Source organism: Nothobranchius furzeri, chromosome 6 (genome assembly GCF_043380555.1).
Source record: "Nothobranchius furzeri strain GRZ-AD chromosome 6, NfurGRZ-RIMD1, whole genome shotgun sequence".
In the NCBI taxonomy this organism is placed as follows: domain Eukaryota; kingdom Metazoa; phylum Chordata; class Actinopteri; order Cyprinodontiformes; family Nothobranchiidae; genus Nothobranchius; species Nothobranchius furzeri.
Genome location: NC_091746.1, coordinates 82,508,992 through 82,530,410, shown reverse-complemented (window position 1 = coordinate 82,530,410; position 21,419 = coordinate 82,508,992). Strand labels below are relative to the sequence as shown.

At 41.4% G+C, this 21,419-nt stretch overlaps 1 protein-coding gene across 2 annotated transcripts; it reads left to right on the top strand.

Annotated features, from left to right (window-relative positions):
• Positions 1-7,012: 7,012 nt before the first annotated feature.
• LOC107397326 (polymeric immunoglobulin receptor) lies at positions 7,013-21,402 on the top strand. 2 transcript variants are annotated; one of them, XM_054738800.2, is made up of 8 exons: positions 7,013-8,141; positions 9,904-10,230; positions 11,420-11,737; positions 11,830-12,138; positions 14,244-14,267; positions 14,531-14,635; positions 14,730-14,785; positions 20,980-21,402. In XM_054738800.2, exons 1-8 carry the CDS (start codon positions 8,105-8,107, stop codon positions 21,064-21,066), a joined length of 1,263 nt encoding a protein of 420 aa, XP_054594775.1. In that variant the 5' UTR covers positions 7,013-8,104; the 3' UTR covers positions 21,067-21,402. The 2 variants fall into 2 exon arrangements, with proteins under 2 accessions (XP_054594775.1, XP_054594774.1); XM_054738799.2 differs by having other exon boundaries at positions 7,035-8,141; positions 20,944-21,402.
• The last annotated feature ends 17 nt before the right edge of the window (positions 21,403-21,419 follow it).

Below are 21,419 nucleotides of genomic sequence, written 5' to 3'. Positions count from 1 at the left end.
TTTGCGTGCATGTGTGTTTGTGTTGGGTCGTAGCTTAAAAAGACCATAACACACGCGCCTCACACACCGTTGACATGCAAACAGATCTGTCTGCAGAAACTCGACCCACGTAAGCAACACCCTAAAACCTCCCTCTGGAAACGACCCCCCCGTCTCACCCCTCTACCCTCCTCGGTATCCTCGCTAATTCAGGACACACTCATCCATCGGCACGGGTGTCTTAATGTCAATCTTTCTGCGGGAGAGTGTGTGCGGTGTGGAAAGAGTGTGTGCTGCAGTATGTGAGAGGCACAGCTGAGCGGTCAGCTGGGCTGGAGGGAATGGCTGAGCTCAGGGAAAACAGTCACAGGCTTCCACCCACGCTGAGTAGTAGCAGCGCTGGCATTTTTTAAAGCACTGGCCAGGGTGGGGTCACTTGTTTTACAAGCTGGAGCGGTGTCCAAAATTCTAAATCTTCATCTGATTTCACTAACTCACCAAAAAAGGACACACTTTAGCATCCCTGAATTATTATGTTGAACAGAGAGATCATTTCAAAGAGCTATTTGCCCAAAACCATCTAGAGCAGATGGATATGATTACATTTTTATTTTTTTAGAAAATAGGGTAAATTCAGCTAACGGAAGCCTGAGAAACCACTTGAGCTCTCTGAGACATCTCTGCTGGCTAAAAGCTGCATGAGAGTTGCAGCTAAGTTGCTCGTCGTGGCTTCTGGAAGTTAAAGTTAAAGTCCCATTAGTTGTCACACACACAGGTGTGTGTGCGAAATTTGTTCTCCGCATTTGACCCATCCCCTGAGGGAGCGGTGAGCTGCAGACACGGCCGCGCTCGGGAACCATTTGGTGGTTTAACCCCCCAATCCAACCCCTTAATGCTGAGTGTCAAGCAGGGAGGCATTGGGTCCCATTTTTTCAAAGTCTTTGGTATGACCCGACCAGGAATCGAACCCTGATCTCCCAGTCTCAGGACGGACACTCTACCACTAGGCCACTGAGCCTAGTGAACACAGGAATATGTCTAGCTGTTTGCGCATAAATCACAGCACTACCTGAAAAACATCTCATATGCTTCAAGCATGATGGTGGGGTGGTCGATCATTTGGTCTTGATCTGCAGCCACTTGACCCAGGCACCATAAAGAGCAAGTCACCCCCCTACCATAATCCTACGACTCCTTCACTCCTTCAGCGGTGTGGAACGGTTTGCTCATGAGCTTCACTGTGCGCACATCCACACCGGGAGAATCTCAGCCAAGGAGCAGCTTCTCTGCTTCCTCCTGGCTCGACTCGCGAGCAGTGGCGGCTGGTGAAATTTTTGGGTGTAGCACAACTTAACAGGTGTTGTGCTGAAAAGAGCATGCCAGGCGAGATTTGCATGCCTTGTTATGGGAAGGTGCTTATGAATAACGAGGGTTTTAAATTGCACTATTAACATTTTTCCTATCCATTTGCTTCCACACAAAATGATTTACAAAGTGGTTTATGGGCAGATGCATTTAAATACATTAAATCTTTTAAATATTTGTCATTTCGAGTCACATTCCATCCATCCATCCATCCATTTTCGTCCACTTATCCAAAGTCGGGTCGCTGAGGCAGCAGCCTAAGCAGGGAGGCCCAGACTTCCCTCTCCCCAGCCACTTGGACCAGCTCCTCCGTGGGAATCCTAAAGCTTGGTTTATGCTTGACGCATTCACTTTCCGCTTGGTGATGCGGCTCGCGGATGGAACGCGCTTCACAACTCGCAGCGTTTATGGTTCGTGCGGCTCGTCTCTGCGGTGAGCCAATATTCTCCCAAACTGAACGAGGCAGCATGGAGCTCTATGGCATGCATCCAACACTACACCATAGTAGAAGTAGAAATGACTGTTTACAACATGGCATTCCAGCATTTTTAACAGCGTCCTCGTCTTTTCCGACAGTGCGAGCTATTTCTCTCCAAGAATTATTAACAACATGTTGATCCCGGTGATCTCTGAGAGCTGAATCATACAAATGTCTGTATTTACCAACCTCTGCCATACTAGTTCTTGCCGGTCCGCCATGTTTTTCCGCGTCCGTCCGTCCGCGTGGTTAGAAATTTTCCGAGGTGTGCGTTGTGGAAATCTTGGGACGTGCGGAGACGCGGTGGAGGGGCGTGGTTGTTAAAATGACGCAACTTTTCCGCGCGGAGCCGTGCGAACCTCGCAGACACGTCAAGCATAAACCAACTTTAAGGCGTCCCTGACCAGCCGTGAGACATAGTCCCTCCAGCATGTCCTGGGTCTTCCTTTAGGCCTTCTTCTGGAGCGACGTGCCCAGAAAACCTCACCAGGAGGCATCCCAACCAGATGCCTGAGCCACCTCAACTGGCTCCTCTCGATGTGGAGGAGCAGCGAGTCTACTCCGAGCCCCTCCCGAATGACCAAACTTTTCACCCTATCTCTAAGGGAGAGCCCAGCCGCCCTGCAGAGAAAACTAATTTTGGCCGCACGTACCCACGAGTCACATTCCTGTTTTTTTTTAAACCAACAGCAAAATTCAAGCAGGCAGGAAAAAATAAGTATTTACTCTCTAAACATTAGTCTCTATTGTGTTTAAATAAAACGTGTAAAAAACTTTTATATTTGATCATATTTAATCATATTTCTAGTCAAAACGAAAAGATTTTCAGGAGAAACACAGATTAGAAAAGTGTTCACATTATGAATGTATTAAAATTGCCTCATCGCTCATAATTCTAATCATTAAGTCTGAAATGTGTGGTTGTGATGGAAGGGAGGACGGTTAATGGTGGAGGCCAGCAGCCCTGAGCCGTATCATTTTATGTCGGTTCATGAGTGGCCGAGGAAGCCGGGGGCGTGGCTAACACTTGGCTGCTGCCCTGTGCTTAGCCAATAGCGATGGCTGATTCTAATCCAGATGTAGCACAGATATTTAACCCACAAGAGGGCGCCACACTGACAGTTTCAGGCAGAATGTTTCTATTTAATTAAGGTGCACTAAAATGGTTAAATAATGACTACACATGTCAACAACACATCTCATTTATACAGTTTATCAGCAAAACACGTTGATTAGGGGTGACTTGCTCTTTGAGATTGAAGCACATTCGTTTACATCTTTGCATAAATGAGAGTCCTACGGTTTAGGGCCAGCAGGTGTTTCAGTTTGTATAATTGCAAAAAACTCAATTTTAAAAGATGCAATCAAACATTCTCATACAGACTGAAAAAAACTAACAGAAGCTCATTTCTTATAAATATATCTTGTCAATTTTAATAAAACAAAAACATACTCCATCCTTACACCAAGCATGCAAAACAGTTAAATTTAGTCATTACCATCAAATATAATAGAAGCCCTATTGTTTTTTATGAAAATGGGAAGTAAAGCTGTGTAGTTTCACCAGAACTGATCTGCAGTGGAACAGGAACTAATCTAACTTTTTTTTTCTTGTTTTGCAAAACATTCAGGCATACTGACATTAAACACTGATTAGTCAGGTTACATTTTTACGTTATCATGCTGTCTACCTTTTTTATGAGTAGGGCAGAGACCGTATGATAGCTGACATTTAATGCACGTGCAACGTGCAACTTTTTGTTGCAAAGCTTTTGAATTTATTGTTTTATAAGTTAGTCTAAAAAACTTAAATAAATAGAAATACAATTTAAAATAAGCGAACAGTGAGTTTTATTTATTTATTTTTTTATCTTATTGTTTATTTAATAATATTTTTTATTTAACGCCAGACAAAAATATTTCATCTAATAAACTAGAGATGATGTCGCGTATTTCCTTGTTCATTCCAGTTACCATACATTATTACCATATGTTTTTTTATACACAGTGACAGTTTGACCACATTGTTACCGTTTCTTAGTTCGTCTTCAGCAGCATACGTGAGATCACTTTTTATTCTCATAACAAAATTGATTTGTATAATATCCAAATGTGACGCCATCGTGCCAGAGTACATGCTCCCGGAGCTTTCTGACCAATTTGTTTTTTATCTTTGTAAAATCATGTCTATATGTTAGCAATTTGTTTTCATGCATATGCATTTATTTTACAGATTTTTCTTTTAGATTGAACTTTTTTTTGCTACAGATAACCTGGATCCGGCTGGATGTACTTCCACAAAATCAATTATTTGAATTGGGTGCCCTCTGATGGTGGCGGATGTAATTACATTAAAAAAATCACCAATAACGGTGCAAGTGCTGGTCATAAAATTAGAATATCATGACTAAGTTTATTTATTTCAGTAATTGTATTTAAAACGTGAAACTTGTATATTAGATTCATTCATTACTCACAGCCTGATATAATTAAAATGTTTATCTCTTTAATTTTGAAGATTATAACTGACGACTAATAAAAAAAACAAACTCTGTATCACCAACCAATGATGTAAAATGCAGTTTCAGCATTGGCCAACTGTAAAGTATGAACATGTAAGTATGAGCATGTGGAGCACTCAATATTTAATTGGGCTCCTTTGGCCTGAATTACTGCAGCAACGCGGCGTGGCGTGGAGTCCATCAGTCTGTGGAACTGCTCAGGTGTTATTTGAGCCCGTATTGCTCTGATAGTCACCTTCAGCTCTTCTGAATTGTTGGGTCTGGCTTATTGCATCTTCCTCTTCACAATATCCCATAGATTTTCTATGCGGTCAAGCTCAGGCGAGTTTGCTGGCCAATCAAGAACAAGGATACCATGGTCCTTAAACCAGGTAGCTTTGGCACTGTGTGCAGGTGCCAAGTCCTGTTGGAAAATGAAATCTCTAGAACTTCCTGGTAGACGGCTGTGTTGACCTTGGACCTCAGAAACCACATTGGTCCAACACCAGCAGATGACCTGGCACCCCAAACCATCACTGACTGTGGGACTTTGGTTTCCAAAGGAAATGCTAAACTTACTTTCATCAGAGAACATGACTTTGGACCAATCAGCAGCAGTCCAGTTTTTTTTTTTTTTTTTTGTCTTTAGCTCAGGTGAGATGCTTCTGATGCCGTCTTCTGGCTTGAATGTGAATAATGCTGAAACCCGTGTCTTGCATACACCTGACTCCAGCTGCAGTCCTCCACTCTTTGTGAATCTCCCTCACCTCTCTGAATGGGCTTGGTTTCACAATCCTCTCCAGGATGTTGTACACTTTTTTCTACCTTATTTTGTCCTTCCGTCACCTCTATTAGTGTGTTTGCACACAGAGCTCTGTGAACAGCCTGCCTCTTTAACAATGACCTTTTGTGTCTTGGCCTTTTTTTCATTGGCCTTAATTGATATTCTAATATTCTGAGATACTGAATTTGGGATTTTCATTAGTTGTCAGTTATAATAATAAAAATAAAACATTTGAAATATATCAGTCTGTGTAATGAATTAATCTAATAAACAAGTTTCACTTTTTGATTGGAATTGCTGAAATAAATCTACTTTGTCATGATTTTCTTTTGTGACCAGCTCCTGTATACACACACACACACACACACACACACACACACACACACACACACACACACGATAAGCAGTAATTTAATCTTCTGTTTCAGTTCTTCTGTAAAGGAGACCAACTCAACAACTGCACAGACATGATGGCAAATCCAACAAAGTTCAGGCTGCACCAACTTTCCTCCAGCTGTTTCTCTGTGACCATCACAGAACTGGAAGCAGGAGATGCTGGGAGATACTACTGTGGTCCAGACTCACAGCGGAGCTTTACAGACTACACCAAGATTCAGCTGGAAGTCGGTAAGATCAGGAAAACAAAACAATAAAAGCAGGTTTAATGACCTAAAAGGGTTATAAATTAAATCAAAGTTTGTTTATTAACTGGATATAAAACAGTTTTCTACTGCAACTGATCGATGTCAAGAAAATGTGTAATGATCAAAACACCAGAAGTTTAAAAATCAGCAAAGTCAGTTTATAGCTGAACGTTCATTTTTTTCATTATTCTGTAAACAAAACAAATAAAAACATCCATTCACTCATTTATTGATAGTTTCTCCACATGAAAGCAGCACCGTGAGCCTGAGCACCATGACTGGACACGTTACATCACCACCACCACCACCACCACCATCATCATCATCATCACCATGTGAGTACATGTTTAAAAGCTTTAATACCAGACCTGATTAAAGTAGATCCGTTTCATGTATCTGTAGCAGTGGAGACATTGAGTGTTTGTAGTTTGACTTTTGCTGCTAATTCTATGAGAACAGGAACATGAAAGTAAAGACCGGATGTTTCAGGTCACAGCCATTAAACCATAAATATACCAAATAAAGCCGTCATGATGGGGTAAAACATTCACGTTGGTGTGAAAAACACACACTAACTTCTCTATTTTTGTCTTTGCAGGCATGACTTTATTTTACATTCTGCCTGCTGTAGTTCTGCTGCTGATAATAACTTTAGTTATTTTAATGTAAAAGTCAAAATAAAAGTTTTTTAAAGGAAGGCTTGGTTTCACATCCTCAGCTCGTCTTATTTAAAGTTCATCCTCTATGTCGAGAAAGGTCACAAAACTTGAAATAAACATGTTGGTGATGAATAAGAACATAACCTACAAGGGTAGCATGAATGCACAGTCAAAATACTCCTCATGTGTCTTTCTCTATTGGACAGCAGTAGCGAGGAAGTTTGGTGGGTTGTTCAGTAATCAAAAGGTTGCGGGTTCAATCTGACCAGAAAATGCTGCTGTTGTGTCCTTGGGCAAGACACTTAACCCGCCTTGACTGCTGGTGGTGGTCGGAGGGACCGGTGGCAGCAGTGTTCGGCAGGCCTCACCTGTATCAGAGCGCCCCAGGGCAGCTGTAGCTTCGTCGTAGCTCATCATCACCAGTGTGTGAATGGGTGAATCACTGATTGTGTTGTGAAGCGTCTTGGGGGGTTGTAGAACCCTAAGAAGGCGCTGTACAAATACAGGCTTTGTACCATTCTATTAGAGCAGAAATCAGGAGGTTTTTTTCTCCTTGAAGCTGCTATATCAAATTTTGAAAACAACTTAGCGTAAAACGTTGTTGGTGCATTAATGCTTCTTAACAATGTTCTAACATGTAGCTATAAATACATTGTGCAGATAAAAAAGAAAGTAATGAGGTTGCAATAACACGTTTCGGACCAAAAACACTGGACCATCCAGTTGTAGGTGCCACCGAACATTACACACTCACACGTTTAGCAACAGAACACCACTGGTGTGAGAGGTTCTCCGCTCAACAATTAAGGAGAAACAGCCGGCTGCTACCAGAGTCCCAAAAAGAAAAACACCATTTGAAGTCACAGACAACAAAAGACATTTGGACCTAGAAAACGGCGACTGGTGTTTAGCGCTATCTCGTTTTCCTCCGGCATCCCGGGTCTCCAGTTCCATCAGAAGCTTCTCAGGGAAGATACCCAACATGATGGATGGACGAGTTTTCCGTGATCGTGTTTGCATTCGAAACCCAGTTTGTTTGCGGATTAAATTATAACAGCTTTAAGCCCCTCTCTTCTTGCTGGAAGCAACACCTCTCCTGTAAACACACCTCTAGCACCTCAGTGTTGATGTCTTATGTGCTTTATTAAGATTTTTTTGTAATTTATTGTGTTTCATACTTTTTAATCTTTCTAATTTCATAATCAGCTCTTTGATCAGTGCTCACTGTTTACTGTTTTGTACTTTACTAACAAAGTTGGCTGTAAGAGGTTTTGGTTTCAGATAGAACAGAATAGCTACATAAACAACAACAACAACAATAACACAGCTACGGTTTGGTGAGATTAGATGAGATGTACTGTACTTTACTGACCACAAAGTTGGTAAATAATCAGGCATTTCTGGGACAGATAATAGTCTAAAACAGTGGTTCCCAACTCCTACATTCATATAACCATTGAATGTGGTTATTTACTAACTTCATAGAGTTTTGATTATAATATTTAGTGTGTTTTGGGGATTTTATGAATGCTATTTTTGGGCCTCCCTTTGGGCTGGCGGACCCCAGGTTGGGGGTAGGTTGGTCTAAATGCAGAAGTAAAATAATTCGAAGTGCAGCCATCACACTGGTTAGCTGTGAGAATGAGTCTGTTTTCTTGGTCTCACTTCCTGGAAGGTTTTGAAAGGAAGCAGAGATGTGGAGCCTTCACCACCTGCACTTCATGCTGTACGGTAAGTCGCTGACACAATATTACACAAACTTATGTTTGTTTGCAGAAGATATAAAATACACACTTGACAAGACAAATATTTTTTAAATGCTGTGCAGGAGGAGGCAAATGCCAAAGCGGCTTATCTGAAGCCTCCTCTGAAAAACCTTTACACTGTGAACCCATGTTGAAAATAATCAAATATATTGAGTAGGTGACACTCATAAATAAAAAAAAGTTTTCAGAGCTCAAATGTGTTGGGTTAGTTCAATCTTCTCCTTGTTTTAAGCACATAGAACTCAAACGTTTTAATTAATCTGAAAAAATATATATATTTAGTGAGCTTAACTGAAATAAATAAATAAAGAACATTCTAACTTGAATGAGTAATATGAACAAAAAATAATTATTTATAATTTTATGTTTCTATGTTATTCTATCCATCTGTATGTCAACTTAAAGTGTGTCTAATGAACAGACATATTTTTCTTCAAATATTTGTTGATCTATAGGAAAAAACAAGCACAAACAAGCAATTTTGGTGGATTTCAGGCACAACAAATAACTGGTGGGTGAGGTGCATTGTGGGTAGTTATGTTTTTAGTTATTTTGTTCTGTTTTGGGGTGTTTATGCATGTTTATTGTGGGGCATTGTTGTTCTTAGTTATTACTTCATTCAGTGCTGAAAATGTGGTGTTAATTTTTGTATCATGTTGGCACCATAAGTGAGAAGGTTGGTCAAAGGAATGACCACCCTGTGCCGTTCCACTTTTATTGATACTGTGGTGGTTCACACTTGATGTTCTTGACTTGGCTTTGGATGCTTCACTCACTGGCTGGGTGTGTGAATCATGTGCTGATAGCAACTTGCCTCGGATAGTGTAGTACAACGTTTTTCTGAGTTATGTCAACTTATCAAGTTTGAGTAAAAAATATCAACATCTGAGTATAGTTTCCAAATAATGAGTTGAAAAATGTTGAAAATCTTGAGTGAATTACTCCCTAATTGTAAGTTAAGCAACATCAATGTTTTTTAAGATAACGTTGAGATAATTTAGGGCAAGTACAAATGTTGTTTACATTTTCTGTAAACTTAAAATATTTAAAAACATCGCCTAAATATTTTTATGTAATCTGTTGCAAAATAATTTTTGAGTTCTGTGAACTTATTAAGGTTTACAGTGTAGCTTTACTTTAGTGTCACTGAAAACAGACAAAAACTGACAAATAGTAAGAAATTGTAGTAGAAAAATAAAAACGTGAACTACAACAAAATAAACACAAAACACACTTCCCTGAAAGTGGCAGTAAAGTAAATAAATAAACATTAGACTTGTGCTCTCCCTTCATTAAAGACCCTTTTAAACCGTTTTAGATGTGCGGTGCAATCAGTGGTGAAATGGGGAAAAGTGTTCCACGGGACTCAGCCTCGATAACGGATGGAAAATTCATCTAGACAAGAAAGATTTTTCATTTTATGTGAATGAAAAGGATGAATTAGCTTTAAAGAATTACTAAACTGTTGAGGTATTTTGCCATGAATAAATAAAATCTCATAAATGATGACACATATTTAAAAAATATTTACTTGATAAATAGTGGATATATTTGGTCTCTGAAGTAAAGGAACAGAAGTTGCACGTGGAGCTGACCTAGTAACTATTCTAGGAAAGTGTTTCTGAAGAAGCCGTGTTAATTATGAGGATCTTGATGCACTTATAAATGAATATAAAATAACACAAAAACTTGGTATTGTGTAATTTTATTTAATTTTGTCTCCCCAGTTGCTCTGAGCTGTGTGACCTGTACTGCTGATGTGATCCAAGTGTTTGGATATGAGGGCAGGGATGTTTCTGTCTCCTGCCCTTATGGTGGCGGTTATGAGAAGCATGAAAAGTACCTGTGTAGAAACGAATGTGGTAGCCGTGATGTTCTCATTACCACATCACAAACAAACGAAACCAAATACTCCATCTATGATGACAGAAGATCAAGGATCTTCACAACAACTATCTCAACTTCTCGTTTTACTGATGCTGGTAAATACTGGTGTGGAGTGACCAGGGATTTGAAGGACGTTTATACTGAAGTCCGACTGAAGATAACTCCAGGTATGTGAAGAAAGTTTGAACAAATGTGACCAACCTAATAAGATGGAATAAATAATGAAATAAAATTTAAGATTACAATTAAATAAAACTCTACAATAATTATTGCTGGTGAAAAACATGTAATAGTAAATGGTTGCTGTCTTTTTGAGATTTTATAGAGATTTTTTTAAAGTAGAAAAAAAAGTTTCCGTTATGTGTCAACATCATTTGTTTAACTTAATTCTACCCAAACCACAAGTTGTCCCAAAAAAAGATGAAAGACATATCTGTATATATATATATATATATATATATATATATATATATATATATATATATATATATATATATATATATATATATATATATATATATATATATATATGTATATATATATATATATATATATATATATATATATATATATGTACATATATATATATATATATATATATATATATATATATATATATATATATGATGCAGAAAATAAGTATTTAGCCAATGAGAAAAGTTCACTTCTGTTATGTAACCTTGGTTAGTGGTTCATCCAAGCGGTCTCTGGCAGGCTTTAGATGGCCCTGGACAAGCAGACGGACCTTTTGAGTGCTGCAGAGTTTTAATCCATAATAATGTGTCTTACTAGTAACCTTTGTTACTGTGATCCCAGCTTTCTTCAGGTCACTGACCAGCTCCCCTTGTGTAGTTCTGGGTGGTTTTCTCACTGTTCTCCAGATCATTTTTGCCCCACGAGGTGAGATGGAGCCCCAGCTGTATTTATTCCATTTCTTGATAATTGCTCCAACAGTTGATCTTTTCTTAACAAGCTGCTCGACTGTTGTAGACTGGCTGATCCCAGTCTTGTGCAGGTCCTTAGACGGCTCTCTGCTCTCGGTCATTGTGGAGGTTGGAGTCTGACTGTTCAAACGGGCACCGTTATTACAGATTACAAGGGTATGAAAGAAGGGCTTAGGAAACAGGTTTGTGCGGGCCCACATTCTTCCTTGTTTGTACTTTTTTTGGACACCATTATACAAAAAAAAATCTTTATAAACTAAACCATAAGATTTCCTGATAAGTTTAACATTCTGTCTCTCACAGTTGAAGTGTACTTAAGATGAACTTTCCAGAGCTCCCATCTTAGTGGGACAACTTGCACAGTTGGTGGCTGCCAAATCTTTTTTGCCCCTCTGTGTTTATATCCTCACAGACAGCTGCTGTAACAGCACGACTCAAATCAAAGCTGACGGAGAAGGTTCAGTGTCCATCAGGTGTCCGTATGAGTCAGAGAATGAAGACAGCCTGAAGTACATCTGCAGAGGGAAGCAGCCCTCCACCTGCCTGCAGCGGGCTCTAATCACCTCCAGCAGGCAGAGCGGACGATTCAGTTTCACTGATGACAAGAAGTCAAGAACATTCACGATCACCATTTACAATCTGACGCTGGAGGATTCTGGGTCGTATCTGTGTGGAGTCCAAAGTGACTCAGGACTGGATGATTTCTCTGCTGTTGAACTGGAGGTCAAAGGTGAGAAGTCAATTGTAGTTTTTGTAAACAAAATACCTTTAGTTACAGTGAGAATCGTTTATTTCATAATGTTTTCTTTTCTTACCCATTAGAATGGTGCTGTGTGATCCCAAAGAACATGACAGGAGTTGTGGGACAATCAGTAACGGTGCAGTGTCCTTATCCACCTGAGGACCATAACAACAGGAAGTTCATCTGCAAAGGAAACAAACACGACTGTAGAGACGTGATGATGATGATGATGATGATGAGCCAAAACAGGTTCATGCTACACGACGAGTCCTCCAGTTCTTTCTCCGTGACCATCACAAACCTGGAAGCCAGTGACACTGGGACGTTCTGGTGTCGCTCTGACTCAGAGTGGAGAGTTGGAAACTACACCCAGTTTCATCTGTCTGTAGGTGAGAGCAGCTCTGGTGCACATTAGAGGATGTGCAGAAATAGTTGTTTGAGCGGAACAAAACCAGCAAACTGTCTCAGTTGTATTTATGAGCTCAGATGTGAGAACATGAAAATATCTTCTGCTTTAAAGACCTGCTCAAATAGAAGATTGTTTCACATGTTATGAAGAAATAGATTAATATCAGAACCAGATCTGTGATCAGAACAAATAGTTTAAAAGCATTAGGATTTCTCCAGAAAATAACTTGTCATGGATACGTCTGAAGGCACAAAAAAGAAATTTGTACAAAACATGTTCACTCGGAGTTAGGGCTGCAGCAACGTATCGGTCAAATCGATCGATTTGTTGTGTTGTGCAACTTTTTTTCGTGTGGTGCAACTTTTACGTGACAGTCAATGTGCGCAGCTCATCTGTATGCGGCAGCTTTAGCTGTTGCTGGAATGACATCACTCTTGTGACCAATCGCTGAAGAGCTTTGATGTACGCCCGCCTACCGCGGGCACCCCATGGCTATATAAGTGGAATGACTCCACTGTTCGTCTCCATTTCATTCTTCATGACCGTTATGCTAAGAGCTCATGTTAAAGAGCGAGTCACCCCTACCATAATCTTACTCAACTCCCCCTTCCTGTTTGAAAAATGCAAGAAATGCTGTTGCCTAGCAGACCAAGAAGGCGGAGCTGCTAACAAATACACACACACAGGCTCACAACGACATTGTGACATCATATGGTACCAGCTAACGTTCTAGGGTACTTCTTAGCCAATAATGATGGCAGATTTAAATTCAAATGCAGTGCAGAGTTTTTACTTGACAACGGCACAACACTGACAGTTTCAGGCAGAACATTTAAATTTTAACTAAAATGCACTAAAGTATAAAACTACTGACTACACGTGTCTGCAGCATGATTAGACACACATTTATATAGTTTATCAGGAAAAATAAGTTGATTTGGGGGTGACTTGCTCTTTAAGTACATGTACAGTGATCCCTCGTTTATCGCGGTAGATGCGTTCCAGACCTGGCCGCGATAGGTGAAAATCCGCGAAGTAGGGACACCATATTTACAGTATTTATTTAACAGGTACATATTCAGTATTCAGACTTTTAAAACCCTCCCTTTACATAGTACTGTATTTTTATTTGTTTTTTTATAGTTTTATTACAAAAAGTGCATTTTATGATGAAATTGATGGAAAAAACAGGAATTTCTTGATATTTCGCATAGAAAAATACCGTGAATCGGTGAAAAATACCGCGAATCGGCGAATTTCCCTTGAATAAGGCTCCAAAGAAAAAATCCGCAAAGTCGTGAATCCGCGATAAACAAACCGCGAAGTAGCGAGGGATCACTGTATTACATTATGATCCTCCATTATGACTGTGTTAGCTTGCTAGCATGTGTGCTAATATGAAAAGGAATTACCTTACCTCAACTTTTGTCCACTTCATGGCTGTGAGCAGCAACCTTCAACATATAAGGTATGTTCCAGAGCTCCGGCCCCATTTATGCAGCTCTTCCATTCAGCTCAAGCACCCTACCGAGTGGACCTATTCATGTCAACTTCTGAGGACATCTCCTGGCGGCTGAGGATTATTCACTGTATGTGGTGGCACTCCAGATGAGGACGATGATGATAGGACTGGCTACAACAGCCCTCCCGTCCCTCCTGGTCTATCTGGAGGTTGACAACGAGGCCTTCAGCCATGTTTTCTATGTTTGCAGTTACCCTTTGCTGGATAAATTATTGCTCAAGTGTTAACTAGGTTCTAAGAATTGGGGAAGAAGTATGCTGTTGATCTAAGATGTGCGTGATGGCCGAGGTTGTAGATTGCAGCTGCAGAAAATTCTTAACTTATACTTAGTTCAAAAGGAACGTTTAGAAAAAGATACAGGAAGTACTTTAACCACTGAACTGCGTGTGTAGGAGCATGGGAACAACTAAAACATGCTATATGGTGGCACTTGAGGAGGGTTACCCACTTCTGCTGTACAATGTTTCACATGAATCTATTGAGTGTGTTTCTAAATCACTAATCCATCATGTCAGTTATCATTAGTTATTATGTTAAATGTGATTCTCTCTTCTATCTTTCAGTTTCCCCACCGCTTCCTGAGACAGGTATTAATGGTGAAGTGTGTGTGTGTGTGTGTGTGTGTGTGTGTGTGTGTGTGTGTGTGTGTGTGTGTGTGTGTGTGTGTGTGTGTGTGTGTGTGTGTGTGTGTGTGTGTGTGTGTGTGTGTTCGTATAAGACTAAAACCAGAGTGTTCTGCTTCTGCTTGTATCTCTATTATTAAACGCTGACATATCTATAAAAATGTTTAATTGCATGTGCGTGTGTGTGCGTGTGTGTGTGCCTTTTTATTCTTTTAAATGGTTTCCAGGTGCTGTTTTTTATGTGCTTCTTTCTACACCTGCTGCTCTTCTGCTGATACCGGTTGTGGTCGTTCTGGTTATGGTCTGCAAACACCGATGCTCCAAAGTGAAAGGTGACTTTTATGTTTTCTCAGCCTTCAAGTCATACAGGAACCAACAGGAGATGACATCGTTGATATGTTCCTATCTGCTTTTTTACGTTTCTAGAACCAGAAGTCATCGTGGACAGAAACAACATTGAGGCTGAAAACAATCATGAACAGGTGAGAAACTGAGGTGATATTAACAAACTCTGCTTGGTCAGATGATTTAAAATATCTGACACCTATATTTTACCATAGCACTTTTTTTATAAAGTGCTTATAACAAGGCATTACAGCCAACGAAAGAGCAGCACATAATAAAATACACAAAGCATAAAACAGTTGCATTTAAACTATATAAAAATTATACAACAAAATACAGTTAATCAAGCAAGCTGGAACCAATAAAAACAGACTGCGGATTTTAAATTAAAGAACCAAAGTGGAAGGGGGATAATGAGGAGTATTGCTTTAAGAATCGAAGGCCCATCTTCAAAACGGGGTCCATTTTACTCCCAGGTTTGAAGTCTAGGATGTTACATGAGGAGAAAGAGTGGAGGCCAGGTGACTGGGTCGCTCTAATGTTGTTGGGACTAAAAACATTGACCTCCGTTTTAATAATAATAATAATAATACATTTTATTTCAAAGCGCCTTTCAGGACACCCAAGGTCACTTTACACAACACACGTAATAAAATACAATAAAACAATAATAAAACCCAAAGAAGAAAAAACAGAGAGAAACATTTCAATAAAATCAGAGGTTGTAGGCAGATTTAAACATGTGTGTTTTGAGTTTTGATTGGAAAAGGGTAAAACTGTCGATGTTCCTGATGTCTGGGGGAAGTGAGTTCCAGAGTCGAGGAGCAGAGCGGCTGAAAGCTCTGCTCCCCATGGTAGCGAGACGGGCAGAAGGAACCGCAAGATGGATGGAAGAAGAAGATCTGAGTGAACGGGACGGGGTGTGAATACTTATAAGGTCTGAGATATATGGAGGAGAGAGGTTGTGGATTGCTTTGAAGGTATGGAGGAGAATTTTGAAGATGGGCCTGAATTTAACTGGGAGCCAGTGGAGCTGCTGGAGAACCGGCGTGATGTGGTGAAAGGAAGGGGTTCTGGTGATAATACGGGCTGCTGAATTCTGGACCAGTTGCAGTTTATGAAGGAGTTTGTTGGGGAGACCATAAAGAAGTGAATTGCAATAGTCGAGACGGGAGGTGACGAGGCTGTGGACGAGAATGGCGGCAGTGTGAGGGGTCAGTGAGGGACGAAGACGGTTTATGGAACGTAGATGGAAGTATGCTGACCGAATTAAGTTATTAATGTGAGCCTGAAAAGAAAGGGAGCTGTCGAGAATGACACCCAGACTCTTGACATGAGGTGAGGGGGAGACTGTGGCACTGTCAATAGTTAAAGAAAAGCTGTCAGATGTTGAGAGGGTGGAGTTAGTGCCAACTAGAAGAAGTTCAGTTTTATTGCCGTTGAGTTTGAGGAAATTAGAGGTGAACCATGATTTGATTTCAGAGAGGCAGAGTGTAAGGGAGGATGGTGGGAGAGTTGAGTTGGGCTTACTGGAAATGTAGAGCTGGGTGTCATCTGCAAAGCAGTGAAACTGGATATTGAATTTGCGGAAGATTTTGCCGATAGGGAGGAGATATACTATGAAGAGGAGGGGCCCCAGGACAGAGCCCTGGGGCACACCTGACTTGACTGGGGAGGGTTCTGAGGTAAAGGATTTTAACTGGATGAACTGAGTGCGGCCAGTAATGTAAGATTGAAACCAGCGGAGGGGGGTGTGAGTGATGCCTAAGGAATAGAGTCTATTAAGGAGGATGGGATGAGAAATGGTGTCAAAGGCCGCACTCAGATCGAGGAGAATAAGAATAGAGATTAAACCAGAATCAGCAGCAATGAGTAGGCCGTTAGTGATCTTAATAAGTGCTGTTTCTGTGCTGTGGTGGGGACGGAAGCCAGACTGAAACTGTTCATAAAGGTTATTGCGGGTGAGATGTGAATGGAGCTGAGATGCAACAGTTTTCTCAAGGACTTTGGAAATGAAGGGAAGATGGGAAATGGGACGGAGGTTATTGAAATCATTGGGATCTAAACCAGGTTTTTTTAGAATAGGGCTGACTGAAGCGGATTTGAATAGGGATGGGACCGTACCAGAGGATAGTGAGGAATGAATAATGGCTGTTATAAAAGGGAGCAGAGAAGAAAGGCAGGATTTAACTAAAACAGTTGGAATAGGGTCCAGTTGACAGGTGGAAGGTTTGGATTTGGTGATGTAATCTAATATTTCTGAGGGATGGGGAAGTTCAAAGGAGGAGAACGGAATGGTGGGTTCAAATAAATCAGGAGAGGGAGGGGAGGAATGAGGTAAAGAGAGATGGATTCTATTGACCTTCTCATTAAAAAACTGAAGGAGAGAGTTACAGGTTTCTGAAGAGTAAAGATGGATGGGTAAGGAGTCGGGAGGCTGAAAAATGCTGTTCATGATGGAAAATAATGTTTTAGTGTTGCTGGAGTTGGACGAGATGAGACCGGAGTAATACTGAGATTTGGCATGGGAGATGGAGTCCTTGTAGAGAGAAATCTGAGCAGAATATAAGTCTTTATGGATGGTGAGACCGGTTTTCTTGTAGAGTCTTTCAAGCCTCCGGTTGGTAGCTTTCAAGGAGCGAAGGGCAGGGGTGAACCATGGAGCAGACCGAGTAAAATATACAGAGCGGGATTTGATGGGAGCAAATGAATTAAGGATAGAAACCAGACCGTTATTGTACTGAATGACAAGATCATCGGGAGTAGAGGACAAATTAGGGGTCAAGGTGGCAAAACTGGAGGACAGGGAGGCTAGATCAATGTCCTTAATATTACGAAAAGAAATGATACGTGGTGACTTGATGATGGAGAGACGGAGGGGAACAGAAAAGGAGATGAGGAAGTGGTCCGTGAAAGGGAGCGGGTCAGCTGTACAGTTGGAGGGGGTCAGGCCGGAGCAGCAGATTAAATCCAGGGTGTGACCTTTAATGTGAGTGGGAAAATTGGCATATTGATGAAAACTGAGGCTGTCCAAAGATGAGGAGAAGTCTTTGCTGAGGGGGAGGGCCATATTGTCCATATGAATATTAAAATCACCAAGTAAAATTACATTTGGGGAAAGGGCGGACAGATGGGATAAAAGAGCAGAGAGTTCATTTAAAAACTCAGGGCTGAACTTGGGGGGACGATAAACAGTGACAATTATTGTGGGGGTCGGGCCGGAGAGTTGACAGGCGAGGCATTCCAGAGTGGTGAGAGGAGGAAGGTTTACGGGAAGGACCTTCCAAGTCTCGCGATACAGTATCGCGAGACCACCGCCGCGGCCCGACCCACGGGGTTTGGAGAGGTAAACAAATCCGGGAGGAGTACAGTCATTGAGTTGTGAGAAATCGCTGGGTTGTTGCCATGTTTCGTTCAGACAAAGAAAGTCTAGCTTATGGTCACTGATGGTATCTTGGAGGAGATGTCCTTTACCAGAGAGGGAGCGAATGTTGAGAAGACCAAAATTAGCAGTGCGGAAGTCCCTGGCGACAGGAGCATTAGCCCGACTAGCCAGCCGGGCTAACACGCTGGAGTCGGCAGCTCGGCAGGTATTCCTGGGTAGCCGCCGGCTAGTCGTGGACCAGAAGGAGGGTATTCCTTTGGAGCCGTCGAGATGGAGGTTCCGCCGGGACCCCCGATGGATATACCGACGGCGAGGCTGGAAGGTGATGTCGGGGAAGAGGCACAGAGCTGGTGGTGGAGATCCGGAGTAGCGAAAGCGGAGGTTGAAGAGCTCCGCCGCCGAGTACTGGAGAAGGCCATCCACGGACAGAAGAATGAGCGACAGGATGATCCAGGCCAGTGCGAGGCACACAGAAATCCTGCTGGACCACATTATGGAGTGGAGCAGGGAGGTGGTGATGTGCAACCAGAACGCAAGCTGAGCAGGTAGGTGAAAATGAGTTTTCACCGACACAGGGATGTGACCAGGGTGAAAAAGAAGAAAAAAAAATACAAAAAGTTTGTTTGCCAGCGAGCAGCGGCAGCGAGACGCGCCAGCGTTCACTCAACCGGAACCGGTTTAGAGTTTTAGAGTCATTCAGATGGAAAAAAGTTTTCAGCCAGCCATTCCTTCACATCATGAAGACAATCAAAGATGCTTAGTGGAGTTGGTGGGTTTAAGAGAAAATAGATCTGGCAGTCGTCTGCATATACATGGTATGAAGTAGCATGCTGTCTGAGAATGGCTCCTGAAGGCAGAATATTGAAGGAAAACAGTAACAGGCCAAGAATGAAACCTGGAGGGACCCGCCAGGGATGGGACACCAACTGGGATGAGTAGTGGTCCAGCATGACCCTGATGGTCCTGTTAAAAAAGTACAACCGGTTCCAGTCAAAAGCCAAACCTGAGATGCCATCCCTTGTTTGTAGTCCGGAGATCAGGATGTTATTATCGATCATATCAAAGGCTGCTGATAGATCAAGAACATGGGACCCTAAATCCAAAGCCATAATGATGTAATTAAAACACACTTAAGAGCAGTTTCTGTGCTATATGATGTCATCTAAACCCAGACTGAAAAATGTCCATTACTTGATGGTCATTTGATAAAAAAGGTCATTTGGAAAATAGTCGGAGATTGGAGAAAACAGCGCGATCAAGACCAGGTTTTTTCAAAATCGGCTGAACAACAGCGTGTTTGAAGGTACAAGGAACTTCAGCCAAGGTCAAGCTACCATTAATAATGTCCAGTACATCGTGGCCAACCACAGGCAACACATCTTTCAGTAGTCTAATGAGCTTTGAAAGAAAAGCGTCTGGACTTCTTTGAGTTGCTTGAAGACGTTTCACCTCTCATCCGAGAGGCTTCTTCAGTTCTAAGGTCAAATGGTGGAGAGTCCCAGATTTAAACCCAGTGGGAGTTTTCCCCCGAAGAGGGAACAAAAGACCCCCTGATGATCTTCTACATAAACACATGAGCCAAGTTGTGAGGGTGGGTGTGGGTCCTATTCAGCCAGAGTTTTGGGTGAGCTCATTGTGAAACCTGGCCCCACCCTATCATGTGAATTCCTGAGGTCAGATGGCCCAGGATATGCGTGGGCGTTGAGGCATCTGGGAAGGGATCTCAAAACTGGATTATAGATGGCAGACAGTTGGTGTCGTAAACCACCGCCTCTGTTCAAAGATGGTTGCTCACAGTGGACATAAATGGCTTCCTTTACTCCTCTTTCAAACCATCTGTCCTCTCTGTCCAAAATGTAAACGTTGGCATCTTCGAAAGATATCCTGGGCCATCTGACCTCAGGAATTCACCGTGAACATGAAACAGCCTGCTCAACCCGAGCAGCTCTCTTTTTCTGTGATTTTACAGAAAAACAGGCAATCACAGTAAAAATGCCAGGGCTCATTCTACAGGACCAGGGCATTGCAGGAGAATGTATGAAGAAGAAATGTATTATTTCTAAACATGTTTTGGCTGTCAAACTTCCATAATGCCCCTTTAAATATGTCTTTTGCTACTTTTTTATATTTTAAAATCATTTTCTTGAGCCAGTATGTGCTAAAATGACCCTTTACAGGGTTAATGAAATTCCACACAGGCCCGATCGCCCCATGGCCAGAATGTATAATACAACCTATCCAGATGTCTGACAGCATACACGTTACGCCAAAAATACAAACAGATGTTAGGTTATTAGAGTATGGCAGTAACATAGACCCTGATTATAATTTCTTTAACTACAAAGCACTGATGAATCTTTTATTAGGACGATTGTTACTACTCAGGGTTCATCTGCACTGTGAATGTTTACATGGTGTTCAGTAAAAACATGGAAACATATAATTATTTGTGTGATATTAGTTTAGGCAGACTGTGGCTGTCTGTGATGAAGATTAGATCAAATTTAATAACCAAATTAGTGTAGAAATCCATGTAATTCAAAGGGGTTCACATACTTTTTCTGGCAACTACATGTATTGTACCGAGCAACGTTCAGTTATGCGTATAATCACTGTTCAGCGAAGAAGAGGAACAAGGTACAAGACCTTTGTAGCCCCGCTGAGCTCAGTGAAGAGCGGTCTTCAAACACGACTTCACGTGTGAGTAGGCGTGGCCTTTCCCCTACGTGACGTTACATAATACATCATGTGACTGAAGGTGTGTTCAGTTAGACCACGCAGGGGCATGATATCCCACTGTGTTGTACCTCGTTCCTCTTCTTCAGGGAAATATAGTTACATAACTTGATGTTTAAACTATAATAATGAACGTCCTTTAAATTACTTCCTTTTCTACGTTTTTTTTTTCAGGTGTATGGAAATGATGGTTTTCTTATTATGCTGCAGAGAAACACCAAACAGCAGAATCCTTATCAAGAGGAAGATGAAAGTGAAGCAGATTATGAAAACATCACAAGAACACTGGACCCCTAATGGAATGGAGACTTCTATTATCCCAACAGGAGATGAAGAGCTTGGAACCACTGTTTTACACACACACACACACACACACACACACACACACACACACACACACACACACACACACACGCATTCTTGTACTTACTACATACTGAGGACCAAGTAAAATTACTCACAAACTGAGGCCCACCATTTGTGATGTACTTAGAGACACAAAAAGATGATTTCTGGACACTGGGTGTAAAAACCAACCTAAACACTCCTTTAGATATTGCAATATTGCCATTTTTCAAAAAAAGTTTTTAACCAGCATACTGAGGACCAATTGCTCAGCTGACACCCCCCCCCCCCCCCTAAAGTTATGA

Excerpts from the sequence above, each read along its gene's own strand:
- LOC107397326 (XM_054738799.2), top strand. The coding sequence starts at position 8,105 with ATGTGGAGCCTTCACCACCTGCACTTCATGCTGTACG. Across the intron at positions 12,139-14,243 it reads CCAGTTTCATCTGTCTGTAG|TTTCCCCACCGCTTCCTGAG; the intron begins GTGAGAGCAGCT and ends TCTATCTTTCAG. Across the intron at positions 14,268-14,530 it reads CCCACCGCTTCCTGAGACAG|GTGCTGTTTTTTATGTGCTT; the intron begins GTATTAATGGTG and ends AATGGTTTCCAG.